Source organism: Equus asinus, chromosome 13 (assembly GCF_041296235.1).
Source record: "Equus asinus isolate D_3611 breed Donkey chromosome 13, EquAss-T2T_v2, whole genome shotgun sequence".
Classification (NCBI taxonomy): Eukaryota; Metazoa; Chordata; class Mammalia; order Perissodactyla; family Equidae; genus Equus; species Equus asinus.
The window spans coordinates 3,326,351-3,344,335 of NC_091802.1; the positions used below are offsets into that span (position 1 = coordinate 3,326,351).

At 40.4% G+C, this 17,985-nt stretch overlaps 1 protein-coding gene across 1 annotated transcript in view; it reads left to right on the forward strand.

The window, feature by feature from the left end:
- The window catches only part of LOC106837909 (multidrug and toxin extrusion protein 2-like), an 83,974-nt gene that overhangs the window by 24,048 nt on the left and 41,941 nt on the right, over positions 1-17,985 (forward strand). Inside the window, exons 7-8 of the mRNA XM_070482291.1 lie at positions 10,208-10,321; positions 11,210-11,277. Of these exons, the coding sequence (XP_070338392.1) occupies positions 10,208-10,321; positions 11,210-11,277 (182 nt within the window). The remainder of the gene's footprint in view (positions 1-10,207; positions 10,322-11,209; positions 11,278-17,985) is intronic.

Below are 17,985 nucleotides of genomic sequence, written 5' to 3' on the forward strand. Positions count from 1 at the left end.
ACACCCTCTCCAACATTTATTATTTTTAGTCTTGGTGATTATAGCCATTTTAACAGGTGTAAGGTGGTATCTTAGTATAGTTTTGATTTTGTATTTCCCTGATGATTAGTGATGTTGAACATCTTTTCATGTGTTTATTGGCCATCTGTGTATCTTCTTTGGAAAAATGTCTGTTCATATCCTCTGCCAATTTTTTGATTGGGCTGTTTTTTTTTATTGTTCAGTTTTGTGAGTTCCTTATATATTATGGAGATTAACCACTTGTGAGATAATATGATTTGGATATATTTTCTCTCAGTTGGTGGTTTGTGTTTTTGTTTTGGTCCTAGTTTCTTTTGTCTTGAAGAAGCTCTTTAGTCTGATGAAGTCCCACTTGTTTATTTTTTCTTTTGTTTCCCTTGTCTGAGAAGACATGATATTCAAAAAGATCCTTTTAAGTTCAATGTAAAAGAGTATTCTACCTATATTGTCTTCCAGGAGTCTTATGGTTTCAGGACTTATCTTCAAGTCTTTGATGCATTTTGAGTTTATTTTTGTGTAAGGCGTGAAATAATGGTCTACTTTCATTCTTTTGCAAGTGGTTGTCCAGATTTCCCAACACCATTTATTGAAGAGACTATCTTTTCTCCATTGCATGTTCTTGGCTCCTTTGTCAAAGATTAGCTGTCTGTAGATGTGTAGTTTTATTTCTGGGCTTTCAGTTCTGTTCCACTGATCTGTGTGCCTGTTTTTGTGCCAGTACCATGCTGTTTTGATTACTATGGCTTTGTAGTACATTTTGAAGTCAGGGATTGTGATGCCTCCAGCTTTGTTCCTTTTTCTCAGGATTGCTTTAGTAATTCGGGGTCTTTGGTTGCCCCATGTGAATTTTAGGATTCTTAGTTCTATTTCCGTGAAGAATGTCATTGGGATTCTGATTGAGATTGCACTGAATCTGTAGATTGCTTTAGGTAGTATGGACATTTTAAGTATGTTTATTCTTCCAATCCATGTGCATGGAACCTCTTTCTATCTCTTTAGGTCATCATCTATTTCTTTCAATAATGTCTTATGGTTTTCATTGTGTAAGTTCTTCACCTCCTTGGTTAAACTTATTCCTAGATATTTTATTCTTTTTGTTGTGATTATAAATGGAATTGTATTTTTGAGTTCTCTTTCTGTAAGTTCATTATTAGACTATAGAAATGCAACTGATTTTTGTAAGTTGATTTTGTACCCTGCAACTTTACAGCAGTTACTAATTATTTCTAAAAGTTCTCCGATGGACCCTTTAGGGTTTTCTATATATAAGATCATGTCATCTGCAAACAGCAAGAGTTTCACTTCTTCACTCCCTATTTGGATTCCTTTTATTCTTTTCTCTTGCTGAATTGCTCTGGCCAAAACCTCCAGTACTATGTTGAATAAGAGTGGTGATAGTGGGCATCCTTGTCTTGTTCCTGTTCTCAGATGGCATTCAGTTTTTCCCCATTGAGTATGATGTTATCTGTGTGTTTGTCATATGTGACCTTTATTATGTTGAGGTAATTTCCTTCTAGCCCCATTTTGTCAAGAGTTTTTATCATAAATGGGTGTTGGATCTTGTCGAATGCTTTCTCTGCATCAATTGAGATGATCATGTGGTGTACCACATTGATTGATTTGCAGATGTTGAACCATCACTGTGTCCTTGGTATAAATCCCACTTGATCATGATGTGTGATCTTTTTGATATATTGCTGTGTTTGGTATGCCAGTATTTTGTTGAGGATTTTTGCATCTATGTTCATCAGTAATATTGGCCTGTAGTTTTCCTTTTTTGTGTTGTCCTTGTAAGGCATTGGTATCAGAGTGATGTTGGCCTCGTAGAATGTGTTAGGAAGTGTTCCATATTCCCTGATTTGTTGGAATAGCTTGAGAAGGACAGGTATTAGGTTCTCTCTGAAAGTTTGGTAGAATTCTCCTGGGAACCATCTGGTCCTGGGCTTTTATTTTTTGGGCAATGCTTTTGATTACTGTTTCAATCTCTTTACCTGTGATTGGTCTATTCAGATTATCTACTTCTTGATTCAGCTTTGGGAGGTTGTAAGAGTCTAATAATTTATCCATTTCTTCTAGATTGTCCATTTTGTTGGCATATAGCTTTTCATAGTATTTTCTTATAATCCTTTGTATTTCTGTGGTAGCCGTTGTTATTTCTCCTCTTTCATTTCTAATTTTACTTACCTGAGCTTTCTGTCTTTTTTCTTTGTAAGTCTGGCTAGGGGTTTGTCAATTTTGTTTAACTTCTCAAAGAACCAGCTCTTTCTTTCATCGATCCTTTCTACTGCCTTTTTTGTTTCAATTGCATTTATTTCTGCTCTGATTTTTATTATTTCTCTCCTTCTGCTGACTTTGGGCTCTGTTTGTTCCTCTTTTCTAATTCAGTTAGATGTAGTTTGAGATTACTTATTTGAGATTTTTCTTGTTTGTTAAGGTGAGCCTGTATTGTGATGAATTTCCTTCTAAGTACCACTTTTTCTACATCCCATATGAATTGGTATGGTATGTTTTCATTTTCATCTGTCTCCAGATATTTTTTGATTTCTCCTTTGATTTCTTCAGTGATCCATTGTTTGTCCAATACCGTGTTGTTTAGTCTCCATGTCTTTGTCCCTTTCTCTGCTTTTTTCTTCTATTTAATTTCCAGCTTCATAGCATTGTGAGTGGTAAAGATGCTTGTTATTATTTCAATATTCTTATATTTATTGAGGCTTGCCTTGTTTCCCAACATATGGTCTGTCCTTGAGAATGTTCCGTGCACACTTGAGAGAATGTGTTTTCTCCTGTTTGTGGATGGAATGTCCTGTATATGTCTATTAAGTCCAACTGGTCCAGCTTTTCATCTAATTCCACTGTTTCCTTGTTGATTTTCTGTCTGGATGATCTGTCCATTGATGTAAGTGGAGTGTTGAGGTCCCCCACTATTATTGTGTTGTTATTATCTCCTTTTAAGTTTGTTAATAGTTGCTTTATGTACTTTGAAGCTCCTGTGTTGGGTGGGTGGTTATTTGTAAGTGTTATGTCTTCTCAGTAGAGTGTCCTTTTAATCATTATATACTGCCCCTCTTTGTCTCTCTTTACCTGTCTTATCTTGAAGTCTACTTTTTCTAATATAAGTATTCCAACACCTACTTTTTTTTGTTTGCCATTAGCCTGGGTATCATCTTCCACCCCTTCACTCTCAGCCTGTGTTTGTCATTGGAACTGAGATGTGTTTTCTGGAGGCAGCATATTGGTGGGTCTTGTTCTCTAATCTATCTTGCCACTCTGTGTCTTTTTATGGAGAATTCAATATGTTTATGTTTAGGGTGATTATCAATATATGAGGGCTTAATGCTTTCATTTTATCACTCATTTTCTGGTTCTCTTGCATTTCCTTTGTTTCTCATCCTGTGTGTTTCAGTCTACCAATTGAGTTATGTAGTTTTTTATGTGGTGTTTCTTTGTATCCTCCTTATTTATTATTTGTGTCTCTGTTCTGCTTTTTTGTTTAGTGGTTACCCTGATGTTTGTATTCAAAATCTCATGGATAAGATAGTCCCTTTCCTAATGGCCTCTTGTTTGCTTAGACTAAAGTGATTCAGTGCCTTTCCTCTTCTCCTCCTAAGTTGTTTTTCTCACATCTTATTCAATCTTGTGTTGTGAGTTTGTGGTTAAAATGACACAATTACCTTTGTTTTTGGTGTTTTCCTTCCCTTTATCTTTAATGTTATACTTGAGTATTTGCTAACCGTTCTGATGAAAAGCTACAATTTTCTGATTCTGTCTACCTATTTATCTCCTTACTCCGTGCTTTGTAACCCCTTTCTCCTTTTTTTTTTTTTCAGGTGTGAGGGCCTTTTTGAGAATTTTTTGTTGGGGGTCTTGTGGCTCTGAACTCCCTTAGCTTTTGCTTATCTGGAAAAGTTTTTATTTCTCCATCATATCTGAAGGATATTTTTGGTGAATAGAGTTTTCTTGGCTGAAAGTTTTTGTCCTTCAAAGATTTGAATATATCATTCCACTCTCTCCTAGCCTGTAAGGTTTCTGCAGAGAAATCTGCTGAAAGCCTGATGGAGGTTCCTTTGTAGGTTGTTTTCTTCTGCCTTGCTGCACTTAGTATATTTTCTTTTTCATTCAGTTTTGCCAGTTTCACTACTATATGCATTGCAGTAGGTCTTTTTACATTGACATATTTAGGAGATCTAATAGCCTCTTCCACATGGATTTACATCTCCTTCCCTAGGTTTGGGCAGTTCTCTGATATTATTTCTTTGAACAAGCTTTCTACTCCATTTTCTCTCTCTTCTCCCTCTGGAATACCTATAATTCTTATATTGCATTTCCTAATTGAGTCAGATATTTCTCTGAGACTTTGTTCATTTCTTTTTAGTCTTAATTCTCTCTCCTCCTCTATCTGGAGCATTTCAATATGTCTATTCTCAATTATGCTGATTTGCTCCTTTGTGATGTCTGCTTGAGCATTCAGGGAATCCATATTTTGTTTTATCTCATTGATTGTGTCTTTCCTCTCCAATATTTCTGATTGATTCTTCTTTATAGTTTCAATCTCTTTTGTGAAGTAGCTCATGAACTCGTTGAATTGTTTCTCTGCATTCTCTTTTAACTCATTGAGTTGTTTGATGATAGCTATTTTGAATTCTCTGTTATTTAGATTACATATTTCTGTGTCCTCAGGTCTGATTTCTTGATACTTGTCATTTTCTCCCTTGTCTGGAGATTTAATGTAATTTTTGATACTCCTATAGGGTGTGGCTGTGTTTTTGCACATCATGGTATTATTTGATTGCAGTTACCGCCTGTTGCCACTGGGTCAGGCTCAAGAGCTGCGTATTCTGAGCCCTCTGTGTGCTGCTGGGATCCCAGGCACTGGAGCTGGCACTGGGTGGGTTGGGGGTGGGGCACTTGCTTCTGTATGCTCTCGGAGTTTTCTCACTCTGCCCTTGCCATCTGTTCTCCTGGAGTGTTGGCTTGATGAGGTCACCCCCACATTAGCTATCACCTTGGTAGGGGCTTTCCCCTAGGTTGCAAGGGCTTTTGGGGATCTTTGATGTTCCCATGAACGGATGTCCCCTCCCCCCTTGCTTCCCTCTCTGAGGTTGCCTGCTATCCCGAATCACAGTCTTTGGGGAGGGAGCAAAGTTTTCTCTTACCCTGTTCCACCTCCTCTGAGGGAGGCTCCAGTGTCTCCACCCTTTGCTGCATGGGTCTCTCAGACGTCTTCTGTGTTGTGTGGATTTCTCTGTTGGAGTATGAATGTCTTTTTCATTGTATGGTGGAGGGGAGAGATCACCAGCAGAACTCACTCTGCCATGATGCTGACCCAAGTGAGTCTCTTTTCATCAAAGGACTGTGTGCCTTTCTTTCTAGTGATTTTAGGTTGCTTTCTGGAATAGGTGATTTTGCACGTGGGCCCTTTAGGAGCAGGCTTTTCTTTCCCCATTTGATAGCTTTTCTGGGGAGTAATCCCTATTGTAGTTAATAACCAGCAAAGCCAGATATTATGACACTTGTCTCAGTTGTGCTGAGTCCAAGAGCTGCTTATTGTGGTAACACTCCCCTGCTCAGTTCCCCCACTCCTCCAGGGAGGGCTGCATGCCTTACAATTGCTCCTGGCTGGCCTTGAAGTGCTGTGTCTCAAAGATGGCTTTTTTCTCTCTAGAAATGAATTTCTGCCTCTTCCACCTCAGTCAACACTGTCCCTTGTTGTGGGGGTTCTTTTTATCCAGTTTTCAGTTCTCTCTCAGGAGTAATTATTCCAAGAGTAGTTGTAAATTGGTTGTGTCCATGGGAGTAGGTGACTTCGGAGTCTACCTATGTTGCCATCTTGGTACTGTCTCTGATTTTCTCTTTTCTGTCTCTCAGTTTACTAATTATCTTTTAAGCCGTGTCTTGTCTAGTTTCTGATTCATTTATTGCTTTAATTTTCAACAATTATATTTTTCATTTCTAAGATTTTACTTGGTTCTTTTTTATATCTTCCTTTCCTTATTTCAAAACTTCCTTCTTTGGAACATTTTAAGGGTGTTTATTTAACATTTTTTTCAGATTACCCTATCATTTCTACTTCATCAGGTGTGAAATCTTTCATGTGTTGGTTTTGTGACATTTCTTTCCTGGCATTGGATCTCTTATTTGTTTATATCCTGGGTCATGGAACATACATATACCCACATTTTGTTAATTCTAAGACTCATTGTTTTGCATTTTAATGTCTTTAAAATTGGAACTCCTCTTTCAATTGATATGCTAAAATATTATGTCATAATTTAATTGGAAGATTCTTTGTGGCTCATAATGACATCTTAGATGTGTTGAATACAGTACTTAATTTCACTAAGCATCGTCTGAGTGATGCCTGTCCCCTCAAACTGTGGTTTTGACTGGCTTCTTTATAGCTTTGTCTATGAGCTTATTTTCCAAGGGAGTTGTCTTCCTTGTGAGTCACACACATGCCGTGTCCATTTTTTAACATGCTGTGTCTGCTCAGGTCTTATGGAATATATCTGTTCCAAATCCAGTTTCTTAGCTCAGGGTTTCCTCCCCGTGTCTGTACTTCAGGTTCAAGTCCTCTCCTATACATTGTGACTGCTTCCGCTCATGGCTTGGGATAGGCAGCTTGTTTGTGCTCATGACTTCAGGCTAGGAGGCAGGTTTTCTGGGTTTTAGATGGGGAACAGACTGGGGGCAGTGCTTTCTTGGCTCCCAACACTCCCTGCTCACTGGGGCTTATGCTGTAACCCTCTACCCTTCCCGTCATCCACAGTCATCACGCAATCCACATGGCTCATTCTCTATTGATTCTTGATGTTGTTCTTCCCTCAAACCTTCACCTCAAAATTTGGGGGTACGGGGTAGGTCCCAGGCTCTCTGCTTCCCCTGAGACCCAATAAGGTGAGTGGCAACGTAGCTCTTGGTGCGTTTCTTTGCTCTTATGTTATAGAAATTCCTCACTGTTTTTCAATGCCTATCTTCTTCCTCCACTTTCTCTCCCTCTCTTGTCCTGGACCTTAGATACGAAGCATTGAGTTTCTTCTACTCAAATTCATGGCACACTGATGTCATCATTCCTTATACAGCCTCTTTCTCATTTTAGGGTATTTCTCCCATTTTTCAGTTCCCATTCTCCTCCCACAATGTACCCTCTCTGTGTTTGATATATGTCTTTTAATATGTATCTTTGAAAAATGTGAAACTCTTTTTTTTTGGTCTGTGTATATATTTATATTCACCTAATACTATCATAGTTTACCTGCCCTTGTGCTCTAGTGGTTAAGATTCGGTGCTTTCACTGCTGCAGCCCAGGTTGTTTCTCAGTCAAGGAATGAAACTAGCCTCTGTAGGTTGTCATACCATGGCGCTGCGTGTTGCTGTGATGCCACCATTATTTCAAATACTAGCAGGGTCACCCATGGTGGACAGGTTTCAGCAGAGCTTCCAGACTAGACAGGCTAGGAAGAAGGAACTGGCCACCCACTTCGGAAAAAATTGGCCGTGGAAACCCTGTGGATAGCAGCAGAGCTTTGTCTGATAGAGCACCAGAAGATGAGGGGATGGCACAAAAAGACCAGGTGGGGTTATGCTCTGCTGTAGACAGGGTCGCTAGGAGTCAGAATCAACTCAATGGCACTAACAACAACACTATAATTTGGATTTTTCTTTTCCATAAATTTCTTCACTTAGCACAGAGGTTGGCAAACTACAGCCCACAACCCGAATCTGGCCCGCAGCTTGCTTTTGTAAATAAAGTTTTATTGGAACACAGCTGTGTCTGTCATTTATGGATTTCCCGTGGCTGCTCTTGCTTTGCTACAGCACAGCTGAGTAGTGGCAACAGAGACCATTTGGCCTGTAAAGTTGAAACTATTTACTATGTGGCTCTTTACAGAAAAAGTTTGTGGACCTCTGATGTAGCACAGTGTTTTGTTGTTGTTTTTTAAATTGTAGTAAAATATACATGACATAAAATTTACCATCTTAACCATTTTTAAGTGTGCAGTTAAGTAACATTAAACACATTCACATTGTCATGCAACCATCACCACCATCCATCTCCAGAACTTTCCCATCTTGCAAAACCGAAACTCTATACCCATTAAACAATTCGCTGTTCCCCCTCTCCTCATCGCCCGATAACCACCATGCTACTTTCCATCTTTGTGAATTTGACTACTCTTGATACCTCATATAAGTGAAATTGTACCGTATTTGTCTTTTTGTGACTGGCTTATTTCACTAAGTATGATGTCCTCCAAGTTCATCCACTTTATAGCGTTTGTCAGAATTTCCTTCCTTTTTAAAGTTGAATAATAATTCCATTGTATGTGTATACCACATCTTGTTATCCATTCATCTGTCAGTGGGTACGTGGGTTGCTTCCGCCTTTTGTCTATTGTGAACAGTGCTGCTATGAACACGGGTGTACAAATATCTCTTTGAGATTCTGCTTTCAATTCTTTTGTATATATACCCAGAAGTGATATTGCTGCATCATGTGGTAATTTCTACTTTTAAGTTTTTGAAGAACCACCATGCTTTTTTTTCATAGTGGCTGCACCGTTTTCCATTCCTAACAACAGAGCTCAAGTGTTCCAGCTTATCTACATCCTTGCCAATGCTTGTTATTTTCTGTTGTTTTTATTTTAAAGCACCCATTCTAATGGGTGTAAGATGACGTCTTATTGTAGTTTTGATTTGCATTTTCCTAATGATTAGTGATGTTGAGCATTTTTTCTGTGATTTTTGGCTGTTTGTATATCTTCTTTGGAGAAATGTCTATTCAAGTCCTTTACCCATTTTTTTTTTAAGTAGATTATCCCTGAGCTAACATCTGCTGCCAAAACTCCACTTTTTTTTTTCCTGAGGAAGATTGGCCCTGAGCTAACATCTATGCCCATTTTCTCTACTTTATATGTGGGACACCTGCTGCAGCATGGCTTGATAAGCAGTGCATAGGTCTGTGCCGAGAATCTGAACTGGTGAACCCCAGGCTGCCAAAGTGGAGTGTGCAAAACTTAACCACTATGCCACTGCTTTGCCCATTTTTTAATTGGGTTTTTATTGTTGTTGAATTCTAGGAGTTTTTATATAATCTGGATATTATGATATCCAGATATCCTTATCAGGTGTATGATTTGTAAATATTTTCTCCCGTTCTGTGGGTTGCCTTTTCACTCTGTTGATTGTGTCCTTTGACACACAGAAGTTTTAAATTTTGATGTAGTCCAATTTATCCATTTTTACTTTTGTTGCCTGTTAGCACAATGTATTTTTATTTATTAAAACTATTTTTTGGGGGGGGCCGGCCCGGTGGCGCAGCGGTTAAGTGCGCACGTTCAGCTTCTCGGCGGCCCGGGCTTCACTAGTTCTGATCCCGGGTGCGGACATGGCACCGCTCGGCATGCCATGCTGTGGTAGGCATCCCACATATAAAGTAGAGGAAGATGGGCATGGACATTAGCTCAGGGCCAGGCTTCCTCAGCAAAAAGAGGAGGATTGGCAGCAGTTAGCTCAGGGCTAATCTTCCTCAAAAAAAAAAAAACAAAACTTTTTTGAGGAATATTAGCCCTGAGCTAACGTCTGTGCCCATCTTCCTCCATTTTATATGTGGGACGCCTGCCACAGCATGGCTTGATGAGCAGTGCGTAGGTCTGTACCTAGGATCCGAACCGGCAAACTGCAGGCTGCTGGAGCAAAGCATGTGAACTCAACCGCTGCACCACTGGGCCAGCCCAGTATAATGTATCTTCAGATCTAACTACGTTGCCATTTGTACATCCAGTGTTCTGCTTTGAACTATAATATGCATCTACCACCGTATTTTACTTCTCTAGTTCCCTGGTGATGGTTCCCTTGATGACCCCAATGTCCCACAACCACACCCTGCCACAGTGAACATCCTCCGTGTTCTTCTGGAGCTCTACAAAAGTTTCTCTGTCATTTAGAGCAGGAGTGAAATGTGTAGGTGATAGGGCATATACGTCACTTCGGTTTCACTGTGTTGCCAGCTCTACTCCTGCCGTCTCAAACTCTCGTCTTGTTTGACATCGTTAAAATCCATTATTTTTCTAGAGAACTGCAGTTATTTCAAGTCTCTGGCCATTGGAGGAGGCGGGTATGTGGAATAAAATTGTTGATATCAGAGGCTGTTGAACAGTAAGCGCCTGCTTTCTTCCCTGTCCTCCAGGTTGGACTGGGGACTGTTTCCAGGAGTGGGACTCCTACATCCGGCTGGCTGTTCCCAGTATGTTCATGTTGTGCATCGAGTGGTGGACCTTTGAGATCGGAACCTTCCTTGCAGGTTTGTCAGCGGTTTAGTCAAAACATAACAACAGCCTGCTAATCATGTCTCCAGAGCTTTGCAGGAAATATGTTTAACTTCTTCCTCTCCGTTTCTTCAGGCTTTCATGGAAGTTTGCAGTATAGGTTTAAACCCTTGTCCAACCACAGCATGTTCAGGTTGGGTGCCCTCGCTGCCCTTCATTTTGTAGATTGGGAAGGGAAGGCCGCTGGCAAGCGTTTTGCCGCGGTCGTGGAGCAGGAGGACAAACGCCAGCATCTGGGCCTCCCGACTCTCACACCGTCTTCTGCTTCCGCTCATTTTTTGCAGGCATGATGCCAAGTTTTTAAGATGTTTGTAAACACACAGTGAGTGATTTGGCTGTTTTAGACATGATCCATGTTCCTATGAGAACTGTAACAATTTTGGTCATAGGTATTCACCTAGCCATCTTATTGCTAGTAAAGTAATAGAGAAAACAACAGAGAGAGGATGATAATAATTGATGTTAGAGTTTCTGTGGACACTTGAATTTGCCAATAGTCCCATCAGTTCTATATAGAGTTCTACTGCCTTCCATCCCTCCCCTCCCACATTGTGACCCTCCATCTCCCTGAACTCCAGGAACCTCATTGTTTTCTACTTTATACCTGCCGTTTCGTTCCCTGGTGGAGCATGGGCTTGTAGAATGAACCTGTATCACATCTTAGCTGCTGAGTTCTTGGCAACTTCCTGGGGATGGCTGTCTGGGTTCTCCTCTGCACAGATGGTGAATTCTTCCATTGAGTTATGCTTCTGGGGGAGTCTTCGCTTCTCTTAAATTAAGATATGTACTAGTTTCATAAGGAAAATGTTGCTTTAACCTACTTTTTGAAATGTGCTTTGTGTGTGTATGTGCCAACGTTTCAGGACTGATTAATGTGACAGAACTTGGAGCCCAGGCCATCATTTATGAACTGATCTCTGCAGCCTACCTGGTAAGAACCTCCAGGGTGAGACTCAGCACCTTCTCTGCATAGACTCTGCTGGGCTCTTGTCATTGTATCCACTCAGCCAACATGTTGAATGCCCGCCATGCCATGCTCCAAGGAGAGAGGACTCAGACAGCACGAAGAGAGCACAGCGTAGTGGAGAGAGCATGGGTTTTGGAGCCAGACACACTGGGTTTGAGTCCTGGCCCTGCTGCTCCCCAACTGTGTGACCATTGGCTCATTACTTAATCTTTCTGAGCTTCAGTTTCCTTATAGACAAAAATGGGAAAAAATACCTACTTTGCAGATGAAAATCGAATAACGTATTGGAGGTGAAACACGTAGCACAATGCCTGGCGTGTTTATTCAGCAAATATGGAGTTGGTGCTAGGATACAGTGGAGAGTATATTGGAGGCAGTCCCTGCCCTCTCAGGGCTTGTGCTCTGGTGGGGAGACAGAGATAAACAAGTAAACAGATGCAGAAGAGCATTACAAATATGTATAACATCGTACCATAAAAGAAGCAAAAAGAGGCCTGAGATGCATCAAGCTGGAGACTGATAGCTTTTTAGATAGAACAGTCATGAAGGGTCCTTCTGAGTTGCTATTTAAGCTGAAGCTTGAAAGCTGAGAGGAAGCCAGGCAGGGAAGCCCAAGGGTGAGAGCTGACTGGGTAGCCTGAGCAAAGGTTCCAAGATGAAAAAGAGCACTTGGCAGGATCAGGGACCGGAAATGGGAACCCAGCTGTGGGCCTGGTGAGGAAAGAAGGATGTGACGTGCTTCTAGCTGTCGTGTAGCGGCTGGCTTAGAGGAGAGCAGATATGGGAGTGGGTACCACTGGAAGGACGCAGTTGGAATCATCCAGGGGAGCAAGCAGGAGGCTGCTGGTGGAGGAGAAAAGTGGATGAATTAGTTATGTTGTAGAAGTAGAAGTGACCGGGCATGACCAGGGTTTGGATGTGGAAGGCAAGGGAGGAATCACAAATGACGCCAGAGTTTCTGGCTTGAACAACTGTGTGCTGGTGATGCCTTTTACGTTTTGGTGCTTTTTGAATATTCCAACCCTGTACAAATATTCCATTTGTTTTGTTTGTTTCTTTTTTCTTTTCTTTTTTTTTTTTTTAAGATCAACAGAGGTCATCTGGGCAGAGGGATTATGAGCCATTTTTGTTTCCAAGGTTTTTTTGGTCTTTTTTTTTTTTTTGAGGAAGATTAGCCCTGAGCTAACATCTGCCACCAGTCCTCCTCTTTTTGCTGAGGAAGACTGGCCCTGAGCTAACATCTGTGCCCATCTTCCTCTACTTTATATGTGGGATGCCTGCCACAGCATGGCTTGATAAGCGGTGCATAGGTCTGCGCCCAGGATTTGAACCAGTGAACCCCGGGCCACCGTAGTGGAGCATGCGAACTTAACCGCTACACCACCAGGCCAGCCCAGAGTATTTTTTCCATCTTAAAAAGGAAAAAAGAAGTAGCAGGAACTGATGTGGTCATCTAGGAATGAAAAGGAAGAGTGTCTAGGAGCAAGCCCCAACGTGTAGAGGTCAGGAATAGAATGAAAACCCAGCCAAGAGACAGAGCAGGCCAGTAAGGAAGGAAAACCGAGAGAACATGTGGAGGAAGCAGCCATGAAGAATGATTCACAGCGAGAATGACGACTGAGTGGAGGGCTGCTGAGAGGTATCTGAAGATAGGGTTGGAAAGTGTCCCTTGGATTTAGCGTCGTTAGAGACATTATGGCGTGATGAGGAGTGAGAGCCACATTCAAAGGCATGGACATTCAAGGGAGGTGGAGGGCGGAGACTGCCGGGTGGACAGTCCTGTCCAGAGTCTGGTTGTTGGTGGTGGGCAATATGTGTTGGAGGGAGGGTTTCCGTTTTGCTTCTGTTTTTAAATGGTGATGCTAGAGCTTGTTTATAGGTGTGTGAGAAACAATATCTATCTACGAATTCTGTCCTATCTGCAGATTTTCTGTTTTTCTGCCTGCTCTGTCACAGGCTTCTTTTTTATTTTTAATTGTGGTAACATACACATAGCATACATTTGCCTTTAACTGTGCAGTTTGGTAGTGTTAAGTACCTTCACATTTTGTGCAGCCAATCTCCAGAACTTTTTCATTTTGCAGAACTGAACCTCTATGCTCATTAAGCAACTCCCCATCCCTCCTGCCCTCGGCTTCTGGCAGCCACCATTCCACTTTCTGCTTCTTGTCACAGGCTGCCTTTTGTTAGAGACACTGAGGCAATAATTCTTCATTTATTCCCCTGGAAAAAGCAAGCCACAACAGTGGCAAGCTTACAATAAAAATTAGAAAATACAAAGAAATAATCCATCGTGAGCAAGAGTTAACAGATGCAACAAACAGGAAAATTAGAATTCAAATTTGAGATGATGGTATAATAATCAGAAAGAGAAAAGAAAAGTATTATGTTTAAAACCATTAAACATAAAAGAAGGAATTGAAACCAAAAGAATGATGTTTGGAAAAGAACCAAGTAGAATTTTCAAAAATAGGAAATATAGCCCTAGAAATGTAATACTTAATAGACATGATAAACTGAAGGTTAGTTAAAGCTGAAAAAACAAATAATGAACTTGAAGATAGATCTGTGGAAATTCCCAGAATAAAATTAAGACGTGTAACTAGATGGAATTGGATATGTAGACCAATGAAATAGAATAGAGAGCACAGAAAGAAAACCTTGCACATGTGATCAAATGATTTCTGACGAAGACGCCTAGACTATCCAGTGGGGAGGACAGCCTCTGCAATGAATGGTGCTGGGGTGACTGAATGTCCACATGCAAAAGAATGAAGCGGGACCCTCATCTAACACCATATACAGAAATTAACTCAAAGAGAATCAAAACCTAAACATAAGACCTCAAACAGTAAAACTCTTAGAAGAAAACCTAAGGCAAAATCTTCCCAACATTGGATTTGGCAATGATTTCTTCGATATGACTCCAAAGGCATAGGCAACAAAAGAAAAAATAGACAAATTGGACCTCATGAAAAATTTTAAAATTTGTATATCAAAAGACAATATCCACAGAGTAAGAAGGCAACCTAACAGAATGGGAGAGAATACTTGCAAGTCCTCTATGTGATAAGGGATTAATATCCAGAATATATAGAGAACTCCTAAACCTCAATAACAAAAAAACAACCTGATTGAAAAATGGGCAAAGAATTTGAATAGATATTTCTCTAAGGAAAATACACCAGTAGCCAATAAGCACGTGAAAAGATGCTCAACATCACTGATTATTAGGAAATGATTACAAAAAACTACATTGAGATACCACCTCACATCCATTAGTAGGGCTACTACTTTTTTAAAACCCAGAAAATAGCAAGTGTTGGTGAGAAGGTGGAAAAATTGGAACCCTTGTGCGATGTTTGGAATGAATGTAAAATGATGCAGCCACTGTGGAAAAAAGTATGGTGGTTCCTCAAAAAATTAAAAATAAAATTATCATATGACCCAGCAATTCCACTTCTGAGTATATATCCAAAAGAATTGAAAGCAGGATCTGGAAGAAATATTTTCACACTCATGTTCATAGCAGCATTATTCACAAGAGACAAAAGGTGGAAGCAACCCAGATGTCTACCCACAGATGACTGGATGAGCAAAGTGTGATGCGTACATGCAGTGGAGTTATCATTCAGCCTTAAAAGGGAGGGAAATTCTGACACATGCTGCAACACGGATAAACCTTGAGGACATTACGCTAAGTTAATAAGCCAGTCAGAAAAAGACAAATATGTGTATGATTCCACTTATTTAAGGTACTTAGAGTAGTCAAAAATCGTAGAGACAGAAACTAAGAATGGTGGTTGCCAGGGGCTGGGGGGAGATGGGAGGGAAGTTATTGTTTAATGTGTGTAGAGTTTCAGTTTCACAAGATGAAAAGAGTTATGGAGATGGATGGTAGTATTGGTTGCACAACATTATGAATGTATTTAATACCACTGAACTGTACCCTTAAAATAATTAAAGTGATAAAATATATATATATACACCATATATAATTACTGGAGTAAGAAGGGAAAAAATGATTAAGATGATAAATTTTATGTTATGTGTATTTTACCACAATAAATAAAAATGGGAAAAAGTAGAGATGGAATATATGAAAGATATGGGTCCATTATCTATCTAGTAGGAATTCCACAGGGAGAGAATAGAGACACTGGTGGGGATGTAATATTCAGAGATATTTGACAAGAGACAGAGACAGACAAAGACATGAGTCTGAATATTCAGAAATCGGAATGAACACTTTAGGAGATTCTAGCCTGGGCAATTAGGCAAGAAAAAGAAATAAAAGGCATCCATATTGGAAAGAAAGAAAGAAAACTATCTGCATTTGCAAATGACATGACTTTATATATAGAAAACTCTAAAAACTCCACATGCATGTGCAAAAACTAAAATACCTAGAGCTAATTAGTTCTGCAGAGTTATAGGATACAATATCAGTACACAAAAATCAGTTCTATTTCTATAATACCAGCAATGAACAATCTGAAAATGAAATTAAGAAAGCAATTCCATTCACCACAGCACCAAAAAATTAAAATACTTAGGAATAAATTCAACCAAAGCAGAGCAAGACTTGTATACTGAAAACTACAAAACGTTGTTGAAAGAAATTAAAGAAAACCTAATAAATGGAAAGATTTCCCATGTTCATGTATGAGAAGACTCAATGTTGTTACGGTGACAATACCCCCAAGTTAATTTACAGATTCAGTGCAACCTATCAAATGGGCTTTTTTGCAGACTGGACAAACTGATCCTAAAATTCCTATGGAGATGCAAGGGACCCCCGAATAGTCAAAACAATCCTGGAAAAGAACAAAGTCAGAGGCCTCACACCTCAACAACAGCAATAAAAACCAGAAGACTGTGAGACAATATCAAAGTGCTGAGAGAATAATGTCAGCCCTTAGCTAACTAAGCTATTGCTCAAGAAAGAGGGCAAATTAAAAGACATTTTCCAGCAAAGACTGAGGGACAGCACCATTCATAGACCTTCAAGGAAAAAACACTGTCAAAATAATGGTGAGCAAAGAAATTGGTAAATATGGATAAATCTAAACTAGCATTGATTGCAAACAAAAAATGAGATCAAGTTTCACAGTGCAAAAATAAGGCAGAAATAAAATACAGTACGGCAAATAGAGGCGAGATTGGGAGAAGGTCTTCTTATTTAAAGCAATCTAGGTATTACCAAGGAAGAGGGTAAGAGATAGTGATTAACTTAATTTTTTTAAGTCAGAGTGCATGTTGACATTTTAAGGGAAATAACCAAGAGAGAGGAAATAGAATATATTTCGAAACCACTAGCAGAGCTGAAATGGGAATTAAGAAAACATGATCAATCCAACAGAAGGCAGTGAAAATAAAGAAGATAAAGAAACAAAAAGAAAGCATTATAAATAATACAAAATTAAATGGTAGAATTAAATCCAAATAGTGTGTAATCATACTAAAGGAGAACATGCTAAACTTACCAATTAAAAACCCTCTCAAGTTAGATCGCACCCCTTCATATCTTTTTGCTTTGCTTATTTTTCCACAGTTGTATGCTGTTTTCACTTAATATTATCACATAGCATTTTTTTCATGTTTTTAAAGGCTTTTCCTAAAAATAGTTGAAAATCTGATTTGCCTGTGTATAGTCAGCACCTGAATATAGCACTGTTCACTTAGTCATTCCACTGTACTTGGACTTTTCATCTGTTTCCAGTTTTTCAAAGCACCAGTGTTGTTTCAGTGAATATCTTTACACATAGAACTTTATCCTTGAGGAGAGTGTCACCAGCATCATGGCAGAATGAGTTGTTCCCTTTGTCACTCCCCTCTAAGTTGCAACCAGCAGGACATCCATTAACCAACAAAGGACTCCCCGCATAGTACACCAGAACACCTTAGAGATCCATGCAGCTACACATCTGAAGATGGGTGGATTGGACCTGCGGGAGCCAGTGGAACTAGGGCAGCAGCCCCACCCCTCCCCTGGCAGCAGCGATCCAGAATGTGGATGCACCCAGCAGTGGCGGTGATGCTCCGACCTAAAGTTTAAAAAAATACAACAGAACTGGAGACCAGAGGCTGCAAGAGCAGCAGTAGCATCATGGCTCAGTCTCTGTTCCTCCCCTAGCAGTGGCAGGTGTCACCTGTGACCTGAGGCTGCAGGAGCCACAGCAGAACCTGTGACCCAGCCCCCCTCTCTCCCCAGGCAGCAATGGCATTAGTAGCTTAGTCCCTGCCCCTCCCCTAGTGGTGGCAGGTGGCATGCGTGACCTGGTGCTTTAGGAAACAGCAGTGCCAGCAACCCAGCCCCATCCCTCTCCCCAGGCAGCTGCAGCTCCAACCTCAGTCTTTCCAGCAGCAACGACTGCATCCAAAATGCAATACTCCCAGCAGGGGCAGTGGTACCATGACCTGAGCTTTCAAAAAGCACACAAGAGGCCCAGCCCCTGTGGCCTAGTGGTTAAGTTTGACATGCTTTGCTTTGGCAGCCCAGATTCAGTTCCTGGGCATAGACCTACACCACTCATCTGTCAGTGACCGTGCTGTGGTGGTGGTTCACATACAAAAAGAGGAAGACTGGCAACAAATGTAAGCTCAGGCAAATCTTCCTCAGCAAAATAAGGAAGATTGGCAACTGATGTTAGCTCAGGGCAGACCTTCCTC